The 21,251-nt window shown below is 46.6% G+C and overlaps 1 protein-coding gene across 1 annotated transcript in view; it reads right to left on the minus strand.

Moving 5' to 3' along the window:
- TTLL11 (tubulin tyrosine ligase like 11) overlaps window positions 1–21,251 on the minus strand; it is a 227,359-nt gene that overhangs the window by 115,753 nt on the left and 90,355 nt on the right. Inside the window, exons 4-6 of the mRNA XM_032418525.1 lie at window positions 19,344–19,919; window positions 7,535–7,630; window positions 6,437–6,552 (exon numbers count right to left, since the gene is read on the minus strand). Of these exons, the coding sequence (XP_032274416.1) occupies window positions 6,437–6,552; window positions 7,535–7,630; window positions 19,344–19,919 (788 nt within the window). The remainder of the gene's footprint in view (window positions 1–6,436; window positions 6,553–7,534; window positions 7,631–19,343; window positions 19,920–21,251) is intronic.

The following is a 21,251-nucleotide window of genomic DNA, read 5'->3' on the forward strand; positions in this document are numbered from 1 at the left end:
ACACACATTTTTCTAGATTGCTGACTGCCATCCAAAATGTGAGACGTTTCAAGGTACAGAGGGCTTAATGTATCTTAAAGCTGCAACACCCCAACCTTGGAGAAACTGCTCCAGCTCCCTGTGGCCTCTGATGATAATAGGACTGTTGGGGTCCTCAACTGCTTGAAAACATGATGAAATTCCTGGCCTTCTCTCCAGGAAAAATATACAGATACACAAAATTTTATGTAGTTAATGGCCTCGCAGATACTGCGGATTGAGAACAAGCTTTGATTTTCTTAGCCTGCCATTCAAGGCCCTCCCCCTCTGGCGTCTGGGTCTTCATCTGCTTCCCCAGCAACACCTCCTCTCTGTGAATCCACTTCATCCACCTGCCTCTCCAGCTGATTTGAACTCCTTAAGTTCCCCCAACAGAGCCCTGCGACTTTGTTTCCTCCACCAAGGACATCCTTCCATTTGTATGTTTCAAATATTACTCATCTTTAAACCTCAGTTCAAATGCCACCTCCTCCTAGCCAGATTTTTTTTTAACTCTTCTTATCAGTAAATAATCTTTCCTTACAGTTTTCTCCCTTGGCAATCTGTCTTTTCCTTTAGGGCACTTTGCACTCTCTACCTTACAGATTCATTTGTATGTGTGGGTCTTGCCTCTCCCATCGGCCTGTGAGCTAATTCAGTTTTGTAAGACTTCTCCCTGGCACAGAGTAAGTCAGTAAATACTCTAAAAGCCAATAGCTGGTTCTCTAATCCTTGCATGGTGTCAATGACATGCAAATAAATATGCAAATATTCGTGTCTTTCTGACCCAGACTCCTGATTTACGTGAAATCTTCAAAGGGGCTCGCGGTCAGTGTGTGCTGATCTGTAGGGTCTTACCACAAAGGAATCCTTAGGAATCAGCGAAACCCAGAATTTCAGCAAAATGTCAGCTGTGCAAGCAAGATGGGCCATTGGTCAGGACGGTTAGATGATTGTTCTGAAGGACTGTTTGCAGAAGAGCACTCTCTGGTAAGAAAGATGGCGTCCCGCATTCTTGAAGACATGTTTAGTCTAGACATTTTAGGAGTCTCTCTTCCCTCCCATTGAAGAGATTTCAGTAGGATATACTGCCAGTTTAAATGGCAGGGGTCTGGGCTTGGAGGACCTCTGGTTCATGTGTTTTTGATATTCTTCTCCAGGACAGGACAGAGTTACATTCCTTGGTCTTGGTACAAAGCCCCAGCTGTGAAACTGAGCCACTGGGAGATTCCTTGGTCTCATTTCTCTTAGAATGTTCCACCTTTATCCCAGATTCTATGTAGAATCAACTTAATTTGGGGATTCATTTAATTTATTGGCTCTAAACATGGTGCAGGATCCAAGGGATATGCTTGGACTCAAGGTGAGAAGTGAAGCCTGAGCTCCCAGTGAAGCCTTCAGAGGACAAACCTCTCTGAATCTGGGCAAAAGCGGCTCGGACCAGCCTGACTCCTCCCCTTTTAATCCACCAGGTTGTTGCTGTGATAGAAAGTAAGCGAAACTGGGAGAGGGCGGTGAGGTGTTGCTGTGGGGAAGGGCGCTTCTGTGCTTTATATAAGCCGTGTTCCAAAATACAAAAGGCGCTTCTGAATAAGAGACGGGCCAGGCCGTCTAGATCACAGCTCCTGGGCACTACGTGGCAGCACGATATCGAAAAAGTCCCCTCCGATTCCTCCAAGCCTGTCTCTGGCTTCACTTACACTTCTCTGGGGTCCTAAGGGCTATGCTTCCTGAGAAATGAACCTGGTTACCAGAAATACCTACATTCCGGAAAAAGGAGAAAAATACCAGTAAAATGGCTCCCCAGGGCAAACTGACCTTCCAAAAATGAATCAATTGATGGAACAATCATTTTGTTTTTTAAATAATCAGGGAATGCAATTTGTTCACTTCTGCCCTGGATAGGAGTTTTAAAAAAGATTAGGCTGCCCAAATCCCTTGAGGAAAGGAAAACTCTCCATTGATTTTCCTGATTTTTTTTTCTCCTTATCTTACAAGCTTAGCTTTGAATGGAAGGCGAAGCTGGAGGTCAATGGAGCAACGTGGCAAAGTGAAGTGGACCCTGGTGTCAAAGTCAGGAACCCAGAATCCAGTCCCCAGGCTGCCTCTAACTAGCTGTGTGACTTCTTCCCCTAGGTTTTTTCTTGTATGATTCACATGTGCAGAACCATCAGGTACATTCCTCAGATAGACTGCCTCAGAAGCTGGTGACTTACCTGTCACCATCAACAGAACTTCAAAGCCTGACTGACCACTTGGTGGGCCTAAGAACTGGCATTTGTCTAATGTCTTCAGATGTCATGAGGCTCTCTCCTCGGTGTCACTTCATATGATGACCACGACAATCCAGCCAAGGAGATACCTTGATTCCCATGTTAGAGACCAGATCCGAGAACAGGGCGCCTTGGCCAAGCTCATAGTACAGTGACCGGAGGTCAACAACATCCCCCAGACCAGGCTGATGCCACACCCAGTGCCGCGCCAGGACATAGGCTGCTCGTCTGCAGGACGCTTCGGAGGGAGATTCTTGAACCAGGGAGCTGACTGGCATGATGGTTTCTATCTCAATAAAATGAGGGGGTTGAAGTAAACCAGGAATATTAAAAAATTTCTTGTAGCAGGAAAGATTCTTTGCTCTCAAATGAAATCTACAGAATGCCAAAATATAAAACAGTTCATTGCTTCCACCCAAAGGTCCACCAAGTGACAGATGGATAATATAACATGGTATATCCACATAATGGAATATTATTTGGTCATAAAAAGGAATAAAGCACCGATACATGTTACAACATGGGTGGACTTCGAAAACACGCTAAGTGAAAGAAGCCAGACAAAAATACTGTGTATTGTATGATTCTACTTATACGAAGCATTTAGAATAGGTATATCCAGAGTCAGAGAGTAGGTTGGTGGAGGTGGGAATGAGGAGTGGCTGCTTCATGGGTATAGGGTTTCCTTCTGGGGTGACAAAACATTTTGGAACTAGGGTGGTTGCATAACATTGTGAATATACTAAATGCCATGGAATTTAAATAGCTAATTTTATATTATGTGAATTTTAACACCATATATGTGTGTGTACAGATATACGATGTTTCCAGAGTCCCAACCCATTAGCCTCCCCTTTCCCATGTCCCTTCAGTGCCCCCAAAAAAACCCTACTATGTAAATCAGAGTCACTAGATATTATAAAATGTATCATAGTTCAAAAGAGTTCTCATATGACAGCTATTTTATTCCTTCAGGGGCCAAAGCTATTCTCTCCTAATCCAACAAAGAAATATGCCCGGGCCAGTGACCTCTTGCTACTTGGAAACAGAATGTTCCATTGGCAACCAGCTCCAATGTCAATTCTAGTCCACAGTGACCCAGCAGCTTCAGTTTTAGGATATGTCACTGGTTTTCAACTCAAAATTCTGCTTTACCAGAAAAGATAATGATAGCTAAGCTTTAATTTTGTTTTCTCATATTCTAGTAGAGAATTTTATTGTTGAGTAGTGAACTAAGCATTTAAGTGGCTACTATTTATCGATAGGTTTCCTGTTTCATTTAAATGCCATTTCATAGAAAAGGACACCAAGGCTCACACAGCTCCACAACATCCCTGAGGTCAGAATTTGAATCTGGTATCTTCGAGTGAGCCTCCAGCTTGCCAAGATAGGTACCAGCAGTCACAATTTCTTGTTCCCCTGGAAGGCACGGGGACTGCTTTCAGTCCCACCAGGAAACTGAACCCAGCCCATAAGCCCCCGAGGTGTGTGAAGATGCTTCACACATGGACACAATCCCCCTCCATACCTTCCCGAGGAAGTTCAGAGGCATGAAGAGGTCAGGACATCTATCTACCATTTTTCTTCAATCTATATGGGGATAGTGAAGACTCACCTCACTGGTCTTGCTGACGATCTGTACTCAAGAAGGAATTAATGAGGGACACTTCAGACTCTCTTTTGCTAAAGAGCTGTAGCGAAAGGCTAGGGTTTCATTTGTTTTTAAAGGTTTAGGTCAGATCCTATTTAAACACAAAACACTCTGGTTTCTAAAGCTACCTCCCAACCCAGAAGTCTATGTGATGTTGTTTTCTGCAGCTGGAATGACATGGTCTCGGCTTTGGATACATATGATTCAGCACTACAACACTGGGTATTTTCTGTGGGCCTAAATACATTGCTTTTTCAAGTGATTCTGAAACATTTCTACACAGAGGAGTTGAGGATAATTTTAGCCTTTTTATCTGCATGATAAAGTTATCAAAATGGTAATAATTCTTTACATATAAATGCACTTTACAGATTACAAAGTACTTTCGTAGACAATCATTGTTGGGAGTTTTTTAAGGTGAAATTTAGGAAAATTATCAGTAAATGACATTTGGCTACTAATATGCACCCTTATAGGTAAGAAAAGGGGGAGCTAGAAGGGTTTTATATTAGAATCGAGGTCAGGTTCTAGAAGTTTTAACTGTTCCTGGTTATCAATAAAAAAAAAAAAGCCAATGCTTCAGTTAAAACCAGGTTCTGCTACTTATGATTGATAAGTTGTAAATGTCTTTCCCATCCTTCCTGTGGTCCTGTGCCCCCTCGCTATTCAGTTTTAGATCTACAGCTCACAGAGATGATCCAGAATGCCAGGTGTAGGTAAAGCAAGACACCTAAACCAAGGAAAAGAAAGCTAATCATGTTTCGGTACCATTTAACGTGAAAATACAGTGATCCTCTTATATCTTTTCCTATTTTTGGTGGCCACACAATGGCCTTCAAATTTGTTCCCACCAACACAATTGGAGCGCTCATGTGTCAAGGTCATCTTTAAAGAGCTGTACTAGCTTGCCACACTGACATGGACAGCCCCCCAAACCTCCCCAGAGTGCCGTACAGTCAGTCTCTCGAGACCTCATCTCTATCAGGGAGATCAATAACCCTCGGAGAGTAGATTCTCAAGGAATGAGTTTTATTGCAATGAACCTGACCAAACTGCCCTCCATCTGCTGCCTCCCCTTAGGGCTGGCAGAAGAAAGCCGTTGCGTGCCCGGACGAGTGGTCGCGCTCCCAGTTGCCGTGGCGTGTGAGCCACACCGAGCATGCGGGGGACCTGATGGGACACCACTTTGCAGCTCTAATCGGTGGGAGCCACGCCTGGCAGGACTGGCCCGACGGGCTGCAGGTGAACGTTCTCAGCCAAGTCTTGCCAAAAGCCACACTCTGTGCCTCACGCGGTGAAGAACACTCCGGAGGGGCGCTCAACCGAGCAGCCACCGTCCAGCCGGACTCAGAATAAGACAAACACTCCTACAGAGTGACATTTCCTGCCAGGCAGCGGTACTCAACCTCGGCTGCTCGGTAGGATCCCCTAGGGAACCTGGAAGACTTATGTGGCCAGGCCTCCAGTTCAGGCTAATTAAAATCAGTGTCTCTAGAAGTGGGGGCCCTCACACTGGTGTTTATGATGGTTCTAGTGTGCAAGCCAGGGGAGAAGCACCACTGCAGAATATTCTAACAGTATCTCTGGCGTGAGCCCAGTTCTTGAGGTGGAGGCACCTGCAGAACACCCCTTGCTCAGGAAGGGGAAGCCAGTGTTCCCTGCAGTCTTGAACCGTGCTGACAAGGGCTTTATTTGTCTGCGAGCATTTAGGTCAATCTGATTTGCCGGGGGTACAAAGAGTGCTATTTCAAATGCCTATCTTTGATTTTTCTGCCTCAAACAAGCATAACGATATTTACTCAACCCATACTTTGTGAGAGCTAGGAATTTGACAAAAACAAAACAAACAAAATACCCAAATGAGATGCCGCTCATTTCAGGGGTGATTCCATGGAGGGAGGGGCGAGGCACCCACTCCCACCAGCATCCTGACCAGGGTAACCTGCCCCGGGGTGGGTGGGACAGAGAGAATTATACTGCTGTAAAGATGATAGAATTTCCGGAATTTCCTTAAATTGGCTCTGCGAACGTTGAAACAAAAAGCTTATAATGCAAGAGTATAAGCATCACGAAGAAGGTAAAAAGGAAATGATCTTTATCACATTCAAGTGGCCAGTGGTCCTCTCCTTGGCTTTGTTTTACTCTCTCCCTAGGCTTGAGCATTTCCAAGAGAAGCACTATGTCACCAATAGTGGGTGAGAGGAGATCCCATCTCGGGGGGTGGGGCGGAGTGGGTTTGTGGAAGAGACTCCCTAGATTCAAGTAACAATCAGCTAAAAATTCATCAGCTGAATCCCAAACGTCGGATTCATATATATATATCCATCTCCTGATTTTAAGTCACTATATTCGGAGGCTGATATCCATAAATGAAAATATGATGGATTAGCTGGTTTAATATGTTCATCTCACAATGTTACGATGTCCTAAGAACCGAATGGCTAGGACATGGGGAGCAGAGTTGATAGAAATGAATGATATAAAAAATACTTACTGGTTCTCTCTTTTGTTCTTGAGTGGGTCCATGAGGCGCAGCGTGTCTCTGATCACGGCCACCTTCACTTCCTCATCGACAAGGCTGGGGACATTTTCAAATACCCCTGGAGAAAGCTTGAATGGGTAGGATTCTGTGTTTCAGTGGAGGGAGTGACTTGGTACCAAGCGACTATCAGCACCAGCTCATTGGCTGTACTGTTAGTTAGGTTTTGCTTATATGAATCTATAGAAGAGAATTTTTAAAGGCTCCCTTCATGCTATTTGTACAATGGCAATTTCCTTTAACAAATCGACAAAAGACATAAAGAGGAAATACATACATAAAGAGCACTATGTTAATCTAATCATCAAAATCATACATGCTTGTTGGGCGCCTGGGTGGCTCAGTTGGTTAAGCGACTGCCTTCGGCTCAGGTCATGATCCTGGAGTCCCGGGATCGAGTCCCGCATCGGGCTCCTTGCTCTGCGAGGAGTCTGCTTCTCCCTCTGACCCTCCCCCCTCATGCTCTCTCTCTCTCTCTCAAATAAATAAATAAAATCTTTAAAAAAAAAAATCATACATGCTTGTTGTAGAAAATTTGGAAATACAGAAGGGGCTAAGAAAATTAAAAGAATCTACATAGTCCCCCAAAAACCCAATATTAGTATTTGGTGTATTTCCTTCCAGTCTTTTTTATGTGTGTGTGTTTTTTTTAAGGGGGGAGGAAAAATATAACCACTGTTAAATGTACTATTTATCTTAGTGATTCAAGTATGTCGACATGGCTAAATCATATTCATAGAATTTCAATTAGCTCATCTCCTGAGGCTAACTAATTAGTTCATGTCAAAACTGATGGAAAGGCTCAGCTGTTCCTATATCCACAGACCTTAAAAATTGGAAGAACGGCATGCTGGGAAGTTACCATGGGTCGGATAGGTCTTATATTTATAGACTCTGCTCAGAGCTCAACCAAACTGAAATTATTTAGACTTGGGCAGAAGTTTGCTGTGCCAATTTGAGAATGTTGAATCTTGTTTAGCCAAGTGAGCAACATGAGAATGACCACATGCAGCAGTTGGGCAATTTATTCAAGGAGATATTCAAAGTACTTACTTCTTGCTCATGTTCGATTCTCATGCTGGGATTCGCATTTACTTCAAGTAGGATAGGCTTCAGGTTTTTCATTAGAAGAATGTCAAAGCCTAAAATCTGGGTGGGATAAACATAATTCAGGATTACTCCCTCTAGCTACAATTTCTTTTCAGGAATCGAGTATGGTATTAGGGTCATGAAGGTGACGATAAATCCAAACCTGACCCCCACCCTGGGCCTTGACCCTGGCTTCTCCTGTCCACGGCACCTCTTCCTCGGGGTGTACTTCTTAGGCCAAATGGACAGCGGAACATTTTATAGGAACCTTGATAATGAGACGAGTTCTCATGACGCATTTCAGCATTATCAGTGACCTCTTTCTTCCTTAACAGGTTTTTTATTATGTTAAGGATCAGCTGTGGTCCATCAATTTCTTCCCCTCCATCTGCTCTTCTCTATTAAGCTGCTTCTTAGCTAGATCTCTGAAAACCCAAGGCTACTTTTCTTAAGCTCAGGTGTACATCGGTATCACTGAAGGGGCCCTAACCACCACCCCTCCCCCAACCCACACCTGGGAGTCAGAATCTGTCAGAGGGGAACACAGGCAAGTGAATTTTGAAAACCAAGGCCCCTGCCCCTCCCTCTCCGGTGATTCTGATAGACCTTCTTAGCTAAGGAGAAGGGAATGTTTATTAGGTACCATTTACTATACAATGCACCGATTATTCATAATCTCATTTAATCCTCATGACAGTGTATTTGAAGGAGGGATCTGCTCTCGATTTTACAAAAGGAGAAACTGAGTCTCAGGCCAGTGGATTTCCCCAAAGACTGGCCCCTCACCATTTGTGGGATCCAGCGCAAGACAGAAACGTGGGTCCCCTTGTTCAAAAGGTATTGACAATTTCACGATGGTGACAACAGAGCATTAAACCCGGCACCAAGCCCTTCTGGGTGTGGAGCAACGGCTCACACCCCAGGCTAACTCCAACACCATTTGTCCTTGACGCCTGCCCTTCCATCCAGAGTGCTGCTTCAGGGGACGCTTTGTCTTCTGGCCTCTTTCAGTTCCTCACAAGCCCTAGGATGGGGTGGGCCCCTGGCATCTCATTCCCTCTGCCTGAAACAACCCTTCCCCTACATGACTCCTCCTGATCCTTGAGATCCCAGGTTCTAATTAGATTCACACTCGAACCATGAGGACGTCAGATTCTCGGGGGGGACTCTCATTAACTCTATAGGAGGTGAGAAGGTAGAAAGCTTCTAACAGAATTGATACAGTCCCAAAGTTTCAAAAAAATAAGATGGAGAATAACGGAGAGAGAAAGAAAAAGCGACAGCTGTGTCCCCATCTCTGTGGACACCAGAAGAAAAAGATGGCGGGAAATCCATTTACTTGTCTATATAGAATGTGCATTAGTTAGATGATAATTATGAAACTGTAGTTTCATCCTTATTAATGAAACCAGAGCCTGAATGACCATTTTCGGGGGTAACTCAAGATGAGGTTATTCTTCAGTGAAGGGCAGTAAGGATGAGGAGTTGGAAAAAGTCATCCTGACTCTATTTTTCTTTCCCTGGTCACGAAAAGAAAGGAATGGAAATTTGGTAGAAAATGTTACATGCATTATAGATGCGCTGAATAATATATGACAAGTGGCTGTGAGTGATGAGCCCTTTAAGAGACTCTGGTGACATCATCAGTCTAACTTCAGACCTGGGCTGAGGCAAGTGGTGTTGATGAGGCTACAGAGAGCAGCGGGCTATGCAGCCCATGTTTGTCATCCTTAGTCATCAACTGCTTTTTGCTCCATCTCAGAAGCTTGGACTCGCTCTTTCTCAGCCTGGTGGACGCTTTCAGTTCAATGCACAGTGGTTTCATGAAAATAAAGCTACAGGAAAGCCGGAGAAGGCAAAACCTCACCAGCCGTATTGACCTGCCCCCACCAATGGTGTGGTATTTTCCAGAACCTAAACTTTGGTGCATGTAACTGAATATGTAGGATCTTGTACAGAAATGGTTTGGAGTCAGAAAGACTTGGCTCCAATCCTACTTCCATCTCTCGCTCTAGGTGTAGTGCTTAGCCTCGCTGAGCTTCATATACCTCATCTGAAAGATGAGAGTCACAATAGCTGACTTGCAGGGTTAGCTGCTAATGGAAGCAAAGAGTACCTAGGGTTATGCTCATCATATAGGAGGTACCCAATATAGGCTAGCTCCCTTTGCAGGTTCCTACTGATCCTACCACTGAGAAATGGCATGCAATGGCTGTAGAGTCCAGAGGAGCTCATTTCAAATCCTAGTTCTGCCTTTAACTTGTGTAACTATAGGCAAGTTACTCAGCAGCTCTAAGCCCCAGTTTCCTCATCTGTAAAATGGGAATAAGACTAGTACTGACCTTAGTTCATTCATTCAAAAAATATTTATTGAATGCTTTCCTATATCCCAGGAATTATGCTAGCTTCTAGAAATACAGCAGTGGACTAGACAAGCTCCCTGTCCTCTTGGAGCTTACAGTCTAGTGGCGGGGACAGGACAAATAAAGATAATGCGATGTAAAATATTTTGCACAGTGCCTGAAACACAGTAAGCATTTGATGAAGGTCAGCTTTATTATATTTTTTCACAAGTTCAAGGAAATACAATTTTTTTTTCTTTTCAAAAGTTCAATGAAATTTGTAGCACCAAGGGATCTCAACAAACAGAATAACAGGTCTGAGAGGAGCTTAGAGTTGATCTTGTCATGAAACTCTGGCATGTTAGAGCTGGCAAAAAACCAGGAATTTATTTGGTCCAGTGTTTTTCAAAATGGGTTTCTTTTCTGGGGAAGCACTGGGGAGGCCAGATCAAATTAACTTTTACCTATTTCATATATTGGGTTCCCCAGAGAAAAAAAGCTTTATATATTTTTGAAAAACTATTAATCTAGTCTAACAATCCCTTTATGCAGATCACAAACCTGCAGCTTAGAGAGGGGAAAACCTCTCCCCAGTTTGATGGCACAGCAGGGATTGTCAAAAGGGGGGAGAGATGGGAGGGGGAGAACTTTTCAATCACATGATACTCTGCCCCATACAAGTACTTGAGTCAGCAATTATGTGTTGCACACCTCCTGCTCCGGAGGTACTCTGGGGATTCCAAGTTATCTGTCCTTCGGCCCTTCTAGAAGCTTCCAAAACAAGCTGGGAAGAAAAGGGCCCTGGGCCATTACTCGTAAACTCATGCCAAGGCTCCAAGCTACCTTCCAATGAGAAGAGATTCTCTCTTGAGCCCTAGAACTACACATCCATCTGCATCCATAGTAATCCCAACTGGGAGGTTGGGTCCTCAAATTTAGCATATCCAAACACACTATCACAATCCAAACTCACTAGCCTCTAAAATGGTCTCAAGGATCCCCACCTCCTGGTAGTCATGTGCTTGTGTAATCCCCTCCCCTTGCATGTGAGCTGCACCTAGTGACTTGTTCGTAAAAACAGCAGAGGACAGAAATGATGGGATGTCACTTCCAATATTAGATTATAAAAAGACGGTGGCTTCCATCCTGGAATACCTTCTCCTGCTCTCTTGCTCACACACTCTGAGGGAAGGCAGCTGCTATGTTGTGGACTGCCCTCTGGAGGTCCAGGCGACAAGGAACTGATGATGTCTCCAGCCAACAGCCAGGGGGGCCTGAGGCCTATCCTCAGGCTCCTTCCCCAGTGGGGCCTTGAGGTGACTATAGTCCTGGCCATCATGTTGATTGCAGCCTTGTGAGAGACTGAACAAGAGGGAGTCCCCTAAGCCTCAGTTCCTGATCCACACAAACTGAGAGATAATAAATGTTTGTAAGTTTAAGCTGCTAAGTTTTGGGGAAATTTGTTACACCACAATAGATCATTAATACACCATCTTTCTCTAAAATCGACTTTGTTTCCTGTATTCCTTATCCACCCAATTACATAAGTCAAAACTCTCTCCTTCATCTTTCATATCTAGCTGCTCACCAACTCCTGCTCAATGTATCTCTTGTACATCCTATCTCCTAAAGAGCTTTCCAGAACTGGCTCATCCTCACTGCTCCTGGCCTCCATTGGGTCTGCACCAGCTTTCACCTGGACTAATTTAATAGCCTCCTTATTTGTTTCTTTTTTTTTTTTTTTTAAGATTTTATTTATTTGTTTGAGAGAGAGCGAGTACATGAGAGGGGGGAGGGTCAGAGGGAGAAGCAGACTCCCTGCCGAGCAGGGAGCCCGACACGGGACTCGATCCAGGGACTCCAGGATCATGACCTGAGCCGAAGGCAGTCGCTTAACCAACTGAGCCACCCAGGCGCCCCCTCCCTATTTGTTTCTTGCTCTCCAACTCACCCCTCTAGTTCATCTGGCACAAGGGGCTGCCAGAGTAATTTTTCTAAAATGTAGAGTATTAGCATTCCTCTGCCTAACATCCCTGCCTGAAGAATGAAGCCCCAGTTCCACGACATGTCCTACAAATTCCTCTTTGACTTGACATTGATCTCACACTCCAGCTTTATTTCCTCCCCCTGCACATCTTGGGCTGTAATTGTGCTAAACTATTAGTAGTTCGAGAATGCTTTACTGCTCTCTGCCTTTATACTCTTCTGCCTGGAAGACAACTTTATTGATGAAATATTTATTGAGCACCTACTAAATAACTAGGTACTGTTCTAGGCACTGGGGATAAAGCAGTGAACAAGATAAATGATGTTTTAATATCCTGCCTTCTTGGAGCTTACATTCTAGTGAAGAGAGAGATCACAGTAAGTTAATAATTAAGGTCACAAAGAGTGTGATATGGTGGATGGAGGTTGGTGGTTTAGAAGGATGACCAGGGAAGGCCTTGCCATCCCATTGTCTTCTGGCTTCCACAGTTTCTGATGAGAATAACTTTTTCATTATTCTTTGCTCTTCTGAACATAATGTATCTTTTCTCTTTAGCTGCTTTTAAGATTTTTTTATCATCATCACTGGTTTTCCACAATTTGATTATGATAAGCTTTGGTGTGTGTGTGTGTGTGTGTGTCCTCCTTGGAGTTTCTTAGGCTTCTTGGATTGCAGATTTCTAGTTTTTATCAAATTTGGAAATTTGGAGCCATTTCTGCAAATATCTTTCTGTATTTTCCTTGTCTCTTCTACTTAGGGAACTCCAATTACACATATGTTAAAATACTGGATATTGTACCATAGATCAGTGAGGGTCTGTTCACTTATTTTTACTGTCATTTTCTCTTCTCTCTGTTTCATTTTGGATAGGTTCTATTGCTATGTCTTCAAGTTCACTGATCATTTCTCCTGCAGTGTCTAATCTGCTAATCTCATTCAGTGACATTTTCATCTCAGATTTTGTATTTTCTTCTCTAGAAGTTCCATTTGGTTCTTTTAATAGCTTCCATCTCTCTTCATTAAGCTCATATTTTCCTTTAAAATCTTGTGCATAGTTATAATAGCTGTTTTAACATCTTTTTCCTACTAGTTTCATCACCTCTGATAATTCTGAGTCTGTATTGATCTCCCCCCTTGGTATGGGTTACCTTACCTGCTCTGTGGAATGTCTGGATGCTGGATGCTGGACATTGTGAATGTTATAATGCTGAGTGCCTGGATTTTGTTTTCTTTTAAAAGGGGGTAGGCTTTTCTGGCAGTTAAGTTATTTGCAGATTAATTTGATACCTCCAAGGCGTACTGTTTACCACTCAGTTGGGTCTAGAGTAACTTTCATTCCAGGGAAGATTCAGTCCATTAAGGCATAACTTCTCTGGAACCTCCACTGAATGCTCCCAGTGACCACCAAGGACTATCCACACTGGCTACTCAGAGCATGAACATCTCTCCCTGCTCTGTGTGAGCCTGGGAGTTGTTCAGATCATCAGTTCACCGGTCTCTCTTTGCCCAACTGTATGGACCAACACTCACACCGGGGTGGCCTAACACTCAGCAATGACACAGGGATCTCTGCAGGCTCTGGAGCTCTTTTCCAGCTCAGCTCCCTCCATTTCAGAATTCTGCACACAGAATTTCAGCCGCCTCAGCTTTCCCAAACTCTGATCTCCATCTCTGCAGCTCATTGAGGTCACAGCTCTTGGGTTCCCCTTCCCTGTGTCCATGTCCTGGAGTTGTGGCAACCTTAGGATTCAACCTTGGTTCCACTCCCCACTTCCTCAGGGATCACAGTGCTGAGCTGCCTGTTGTCCAAAATCGGAAACCACTTATTTCATATATTTTGTCTAGTATTCTAGTTGTTTTCAGCAGGACTTCTAGTCCAGATTTGTTATTCCATCATGACCAGAAGCAAAAGTCCCAGGAGGTGATGCATGAATCGGGACTGATTGAAGTGAGTTGATAAGTCATTTGAAGAGCTAAGGAAGAGCATTCCAGGCAGAGGGAACAGCAAGAACCCAGGTCACTTTCGAACAACCACAAAGGGTGAGCAAGAGGGAGAATGGTAGGAGATGAGGTCAGATAGGAAGACGAGGAACCGATCATGTAGCATCTTTTAGGCCATGGTAAGGAGCCAGGATTTTGGTCAGACAGGAAGACGAGGAACCGATCATGTAGCATCTTTTAGGCCATGGTAAGGAGCCAGGATTTTAAGTGCAATGAGAAAGCCATTGGAGAGTTTGCACAAGGGAAGTAATTGGATCTGACATGTTCTAAAAGAATCACTTTGGCTACAGTGAGAAAAATAGGCCATCAGCAGCAAGGGTGGGAAACAGGGCATCAATTAGGAGGCTATTGCGGTGGTACAAGTGCAAGGTGATGGCTGCCTAGACTTGGACGGTAGCAGCGGAGCTGGTTAGCATGTATTTTAAAGTCTATTTGCAAGACTGGCTTATGTAGCAGACCCAGGAAGGAGGCAAAAAGAATAAAGAATGGCTCAGGTTTTCACTTTGCATAACTGATAGAACGCTGTGCATTTACTGAAATAGGAAAACAATGGCAAACTAGGTGTGGGAGGGAAATCAAGAGTTTGATTTGGGACATGTTGAGCGTGAGAGTCCCACTAGATATCTGAATAGAAAATGGAAGGAGGCAGCTGGATATACTAGCCACGGGGCTAAGTGAGAACACTGAGAGAGTGATTGTAGATAAGGGAACTTTCCAAGCACTGAGTTCTGGGAATCTCCAGCACTGAAGGTTCAGAAGGAGGGGCACAGAAGCGGCAGCCAGGAAGGGGGCAGGGAAAGCAGACCATGATGGAGGTCCCTCACCCCTTTCTGCTTGGCAAATTCTGCTTCATCCCTGAAGCTCTGGCTAAAACAGCTCCTCCTCTGGGAAGCCCTCCCTGACTGGGTCAGGCAAAGTTAATTACTCCCTTCTCTGTGCTCTTGCAGCACCCTGTAGAGGCCCTTCTCCATCATTTAGGACAAGCAGTTGTGATCCCCAGGTGCCAGTCTTCCCCATAACCTGCGCCCCTCTTGGGGCAGGGACCGTGACTTACCCATGGCCACCTGCCCCACAGCTAGCTCGGGGCTTGTCTCAGTGCGTGCCCAGGGAATATCCCTAAGGAAAAAAAAGCTTATGTATCAGAAGTGGTCAAGGAAGGCTTTACAGAGAAGGAGGGATTTAAGCAGCACCTTGGTGGAAGCACTGAATTCCAAAAAACAGTGAGACTGGAGAGTGAGCCTGCCAGGCCAAGACAGAGGAGGACAAATGGGCAGGCTTGGGAAAGCACAAACTATGTCTAAGACACAGGAGCTGCTGTGTGTGGCAGGACAGATAAGGAAACAGAGGCGAAGAAAGGTTAACTGGCAAGCTCACCAGCTCGCGTGGCTGGAAGGAGCTGGTATTAGCTCAAACCCAGGGCCTCTGAGAACGAAACCCAAGCCCTCACATGGCCACAAAGCTGCTTCTTCATCTCCTTCCCAGGGGGCGTCTGGGGCTAAAGGGGAGCAGGAGATCAAAAGAACAAAGAAGAAAGAGAAGCACTTTAGGCTTCAGGAAAGGTGTCTCCTCCAGACATCTAAGGGAAAGGATCAGGAGCCAAGGAGAGAATGAGACACAGCGCTAAAGGAAGATAGAAACGGAGCAACAGAACTGGGAAAGAATGTTCTTGAAAGCTGAGCTGGGAAACCTTTCCTTTGCGTGTGTTTTTCTGCCACATGAATCATCTACCCCCACGTGGACCTGACTGCCGAAGTCAGGGTCACATCGCTGCCCTTCTTGAGGGCCGTGAGGACGTGTCGTGGGGGGCTAGCTGCACGATGGGGTTGGAGGGGGACGTTCCTAGGCAACAGATTACAGGAAAGCTACCCACAGCCTGAGCCGCGCCAGCAGCCGCTCCAGGCCACCACAATTTCCCAAGCAGTTATTGTGGCTATGATTGGAAAGGGGTCACAATCACATGTTTGAGATAAACGTAATGTCGCTGGCTGGAGTTTATGTCCCGGAATGCAGCAACGTGGGCCCGGCCCAGGCTACAGGCGAAGGGGGCTCCACGACAAAGAAATCATTTCTTGTACGTGCACAGAACGTTATAGTTTGCCTCTTTATCTCACGTGTGACGGACAACGGCCCTGGGAGGAGGCTGAGGAAACAGGCACAGAGAAGTTAAGTGACTTAGGTAAGGTCACACAGCAACTCCATAGCAGAACCATACCGTTTCCTTCAATCTTCAGGTTTCAAGTTACTTCGGGTATCTGAGACCCAAACTAACAAGTGTTTTACCAAGTGATGAGGATAAAGAAAGTAAGAGAGGACTCCAAGGGGAAAAAACCTAGTATTTTATCGATCACCATGAATCTGAAATGTATGGTAAACCCAACTTCAAACTAACACTTTACTCCTCGTCGAAGTTTTTCACCTACAGTGTCTCATGCTGCTCCTAAGAAGGCAGCTGGGGAAGTGAGTGTGGGTGATTCCCAGGGAAAGAAACAGAGGCCCAGGGTAGTGGAGGACTTTGCCCAAGATCACACAGCTGCGAAGGGGAAGAGCTCCTCCTTGGAGCGTTGCTTCCAGTCCGGTGCTCATCCCCTGACCCCAGGCCTGGAAGCAGTTAGTGTGGTCAAGCAAAGGAAAACAGACACGGGGCTGCGGTTCCATCTGCTAGACGTCATCTGTCCAAACCAGTGGCTCCCTCCCTGTCTGCCCTCCAGTTCCCCACAGCTTGCGCCCCTGGTTCCACCCCAGTGGCTGCCCATGCAGCCTGTCCACAGCAAGACAAGCAGCAAAGCCGCCACCCTGGCGCTCCCCCCTGCGCCCTCACCGTGCCAGGGCTCCGTGGCTTGGCTGTGCGTGCCGGGCCCGCATGACTCTCCTGGAAGAGCCGTCACCGTCAAACAGATGCGGCCACATGGTCCCCTGGGATGACCCCTGGATGCCTCCACGTTGCAACGGTCTCCTTGGCCCTAACCTTTTGATGGCTTGGGATCGGACTTGTTTTCTCTGGTCCTATCTCTAAGTTCTCCCCACTTACCCTTTCTAATGCCGTAAGCTACCTACCTGATGGCTGAGCTGGACAGACATCCTACCTGGGAACCAGAGTCTGGGGTCCAAGGGCCTAAGGACGGATCTCTAGATCTAGACCCATCCATCAGAGTCGCTGCCCCGCTGCCTCTCCCCTCCCTTCTTTGTTCCATCGGCCTGTTGCTTTCCTGCCACAGTCTTGGATGGAGGACGGGAAACAACCCAAACAAATCGTGTGTATTGATATTGGCATAGATAGCAGTGCAAATGAAACGGGTCCCAACAACCCACCTCAACATGTGGTGGAAAAGAATGTTGAAAAAGACTATATACTTTGTAGTAGCGTTTTTATAAAGCTCAAAACCAAGCAAAACAAAACAATATATATTGTTAGGGATACATTCGTGCATAAGAAAAGTATTTTTTAAGGCAGGGGGAATGATAAACATAAAATTCCAGACACTGTGACCCTGGGAGTGGGTAGGAAAGTGGGATGGGGACAAGCACGGTAGCTAGCAAGCGAGCTTGGGTAGGGAGGTGGCGTTTGGGATGACCATTTTGTTGTTCTGCCCCAAAGCTTACAGGCGTGTTCTGTGTGTTCTTTTTATACATTCACCTGCCACAAAGTAATTTGGAAGATGAGATGGAGAGGGTCCCAGAGGTACTCCTTCTTACCATCTGCTCCCCACTCTGAGTATCTGGTGGCAGGAGCCCGGGTGTCTACTGAGTGCCCGGACTCCGGCCTCGCCCTGCTTCACAGCTCTACTCTCGTTCCCTCCCCTTCCTCCCGCGCTCTGGCTCGGGCCACCACGCTGTGGCCCCAGCCCCCTCACTCCCATGAAGATCATCCTCGACGATCACGAAGCACAGTGGACAATTTCAGTTCTGGTCTCGTGTGACAGCTCAGTGGCATTTGCCACTGCTGATCCCTGCCTGCTCCTTCTCCAAGCACGTCTTCCTTGGCACTCAAGGTGCTTCCTCTCCTGATATCCCTTCTACGTCTCAAGCCCCTTCTTGTTGGCCTGTGCTGGTCCCTCCCCCACCCCCCACCCCCACCTGTCCCTTGCCTAAACAGTGGTGCCCACAGGAGTCTTCTGAGGCCCCGCCTCCCCTGCAGCCTCACACGGCTTCCGTCATTGTCTGAACGCTGGTGAGTTCTCAGCCCGGCCCCAGCATCTCGCTCCTGAACTCCAGGCCCAAATGTCCAATTGTCCACTCAAACTCTCCACTTGGAGGTCACATAGGCTCTTCAAGGGCATGTTCAAGTCCAACTCCTGACCTTCCCCACACAAGCCTGGTCCCCTTCCTGTGGCTTCTATTCATCCATCCAAGTGCCTAAGCCACGAGAGTCAGTCTCGGTTCTCCCCTGTCCCTCACCACCACTGCCTCACCAACCCCTTCAACCCCAGCAGTCACCAGCCCAGCCCGTCCACCTCCTAAATGGCTCTCAGATCTATTCTCTCCACCCGCACCGAGATCTTCCCAATCCAAGTGAATATCAGCTCTTGCTTGTATGAAAGCCATCGGTTCACTAGTCACCTCCCTGCTCCCAGCCTTGCCCAATCCACTCTCTACCCTGCAGCTGGTTTGTTCTTTGTAACGTGCAAACCTGAGCCCACCATTCCCCTGTGCACATCCTCTAGGGGCCCCCACAGCCCTCAGCCTTCCATGATTCGGCCGCGACCTACCTCTCCCGCCTCCTCTTCCCTCATCTCCCTCCAAGCTCTGCCTCAAACCCCACCCTCCAACCACACCGAACCTCTTTCAGTTCCTCGAACTGCATGACTCCCCCTTCCCCCTAGGGCTGCGAACATGTCCCCCCAGAACACTGTCTCCCCAGCCCTATCCAGAATCTCCGACTTCGTCCAATTGCCACTCCTTCCCAGACCACCCTCACTCCCAGCCAGAAAATGTCAGACAGTCCCACAATGTCACAGTGCCCAGTCCATTTCTTCCTCTACTCTAGCCCTTGTGACACTTTATACGGGTGCTTTCTAAACGATTTGTCTCCCATATTAGTAAACTCCATGCCTCGGCCGGAGGAGAGCTGACCGACTGTCTACGCAGTACCTGGGACAGTGCCTGGCCCCTACGAAGCAGGTGGTACAAAATGCTGGAAGGAAGGATGAATAAATAAATGGCAAGCACTGTGCTTGTGTTATTTCATTTAATTCTTACAAGAATCCTTTCAGGGAGGTACTCTTCGTCTCATTTTACAGGTGAGAAAAGGGAAGCAACTTGCCTCTATTCACACAGCTAGCAAATGTAAAGTTGGACCCAGGTTTAACCCCCAAGGCCACACCCACAACCCCCTCTGCCCACCTCTGGCCGCCCCACCCCCACCTTTCATCCCACAGGAAGCCAGGGAGCCCTCCACAGGCCCCGTGAGGTTTTGGGAACTCAGGCTGGGACTGGCAATGGTTACCTGGAAGCACGTGGGCCCCGGCCTCCCCGCGGGGATGTCCGACTGGTAGAAAACTTTGAGCTCTGGAGTCAGGGCAATGACAGTCTTAATCACCAGGGAGATGATATCAGACCAGACCTTCTTGATGTCAACACCTTTGGAAGACAACCTACAAAGGATGCTAGAGAAAGTCCTTTTGCTGCCCGTGCTAGTGCTGTCCGAATGGACAAAGTTACCACTGTGGATGTTCAGGGAATAGTTGGTTAAGTGCATAAAGATGTGGTGCAGATTTTTGGGGTTGGGCTCCTGATATGGCTCTGTACAAAATCTAGAGAGTCCATCTTTGGCTATATAAATCTCTAAGGGGTCTAAGGACTTGAGTAAGACATACAGACGAATGTCAAACTTGAGCTTGTCAATCAGAAGAGGTTTGCAGATGTACTCCTGGACCACCGCTGGTCGGCTCTGAAGGGTCCCTGCCCGGCGGATGTCACTGGGGTCTTTAATGAGGTAGATGCCATCACCCTGACAACCACTGTCAGGCTTCACAATAAAAGTGGGCTTCCAGGAGGGGTCGCCATCTTTCACCATTCGAACCTGGTGGGGAAAAAAGAATGGTTAGCCTTACATTCTTTTCCTCTCTGCACCCCCAAGACAGAGCAGGACCTCAGCCAATGTTTGGTGAAGGAGTGACAAAGTGAGCCCTGCCTGTGGGAGTCTTCACGAAGCACCCGGGGGATAACACTGGACTAGGTACCGGGATCGTGACCTAAGAACTGTCCTTAGTCTTGTCCTCCAGGAAGGGGACCGGGAATGCGGCGGATCTTCGGTCCCAGGAGCTAGGTCCAAATCCCGGGTGTTTGTCGGAGGTCTAACACCGGGCAAGTCATTTAACTCATGATGATATGATAATGGTGAGGAGGAGGAGGAGGAAGAGAAGGAGGAGGATAATGGCCTAGCACCATTTTTTTTAAAATTTTTTTTATTGTTATGTTAATCCCCATACATTACATCATTAGTTTTAGATATAGTGTTCCATGATTCATTGTTTGTGCATAACACCCAGTGCTCCATGCAGAACGTGCCCTCCTCAATACCCATCACCAGGCTAACCCATCCTCCCAACCCCCTCCCCTCTAGAACCCTCAGTTTGTTTCTCAGAGTCCATTGTCTCTCATGGTTCTTCTCCCCCTCCGATTTCCCCCCCTTCATTCTTCCCCTCCTGCTACATTCTTCTTCTTCTTTTTTTCTTTCTTAACATATATTGCATTATTTGTTTCAGAGGTCCAGATCTGAGATTCAACAGTCTTGCACAATTCACAGCGCTTACCAGAACACATACCCTCCCCAGTGTCCATCACCCAGTCACCCCATCCCTCCCACCCCACCCCCCACTCCAGCAACCCTCAGTTTGTTTCCTGAGATTAAGAATTCCTCATATCAGTGAGGTCATATGATACATGTCTTTCTCTGTTTGACTTATTTCGCTCAGCATAATACCCTCCAGTTCCATCCACGTCGTTGCAAATGGCAAGATCTTATTCCTTTTGATGGCGGCCTAGCACCATTTTTAAAGAAGATTTTATTTATTTATTTGACAAAGAGAGAGAGAGCATGAGCAGAGGGGAGGGGCGGGGCAGGGGGAGAGGGACAAGCAGACTCCCCACGGAGCGGGGCGCCCAATCCTTGATGGAGATTCCAATCCCAGTTCTGCCTCTCAGCTAGCTGACAAGTTACTTCATCCTTAAGAAATAGGAATGGCTGGGCCTCACGGCTGCCTTTCACCGGTCAGGCTCTGCGTGCTTGGGCCTTTGCATTCCTGATCTCACTTAATCCTCAGAACAATCTTACTCCTGTTGTGCAGATGAGGACGTCACCGAGAACTTAAGTGACTTGTCCAAGGTCACACAGGAGCAGCAGGGCCAGGCT

The sequence above is a fragment of the Phoca vitulina genome, unplaced genomic scaffold, assembly GCF_004348235.1.
Source record: "Phoca vitulina isolate PV1807 unplaced genomic scaffold, GSC_HSeal_1.0 scaffold21, whole genome shotgun sequence".
Lineage (NCBI taxonomy): Eukaryota > Metazoa > Chordata > Mammalia > Carnivora > Phocidae > Phoca > Phoca vitulina.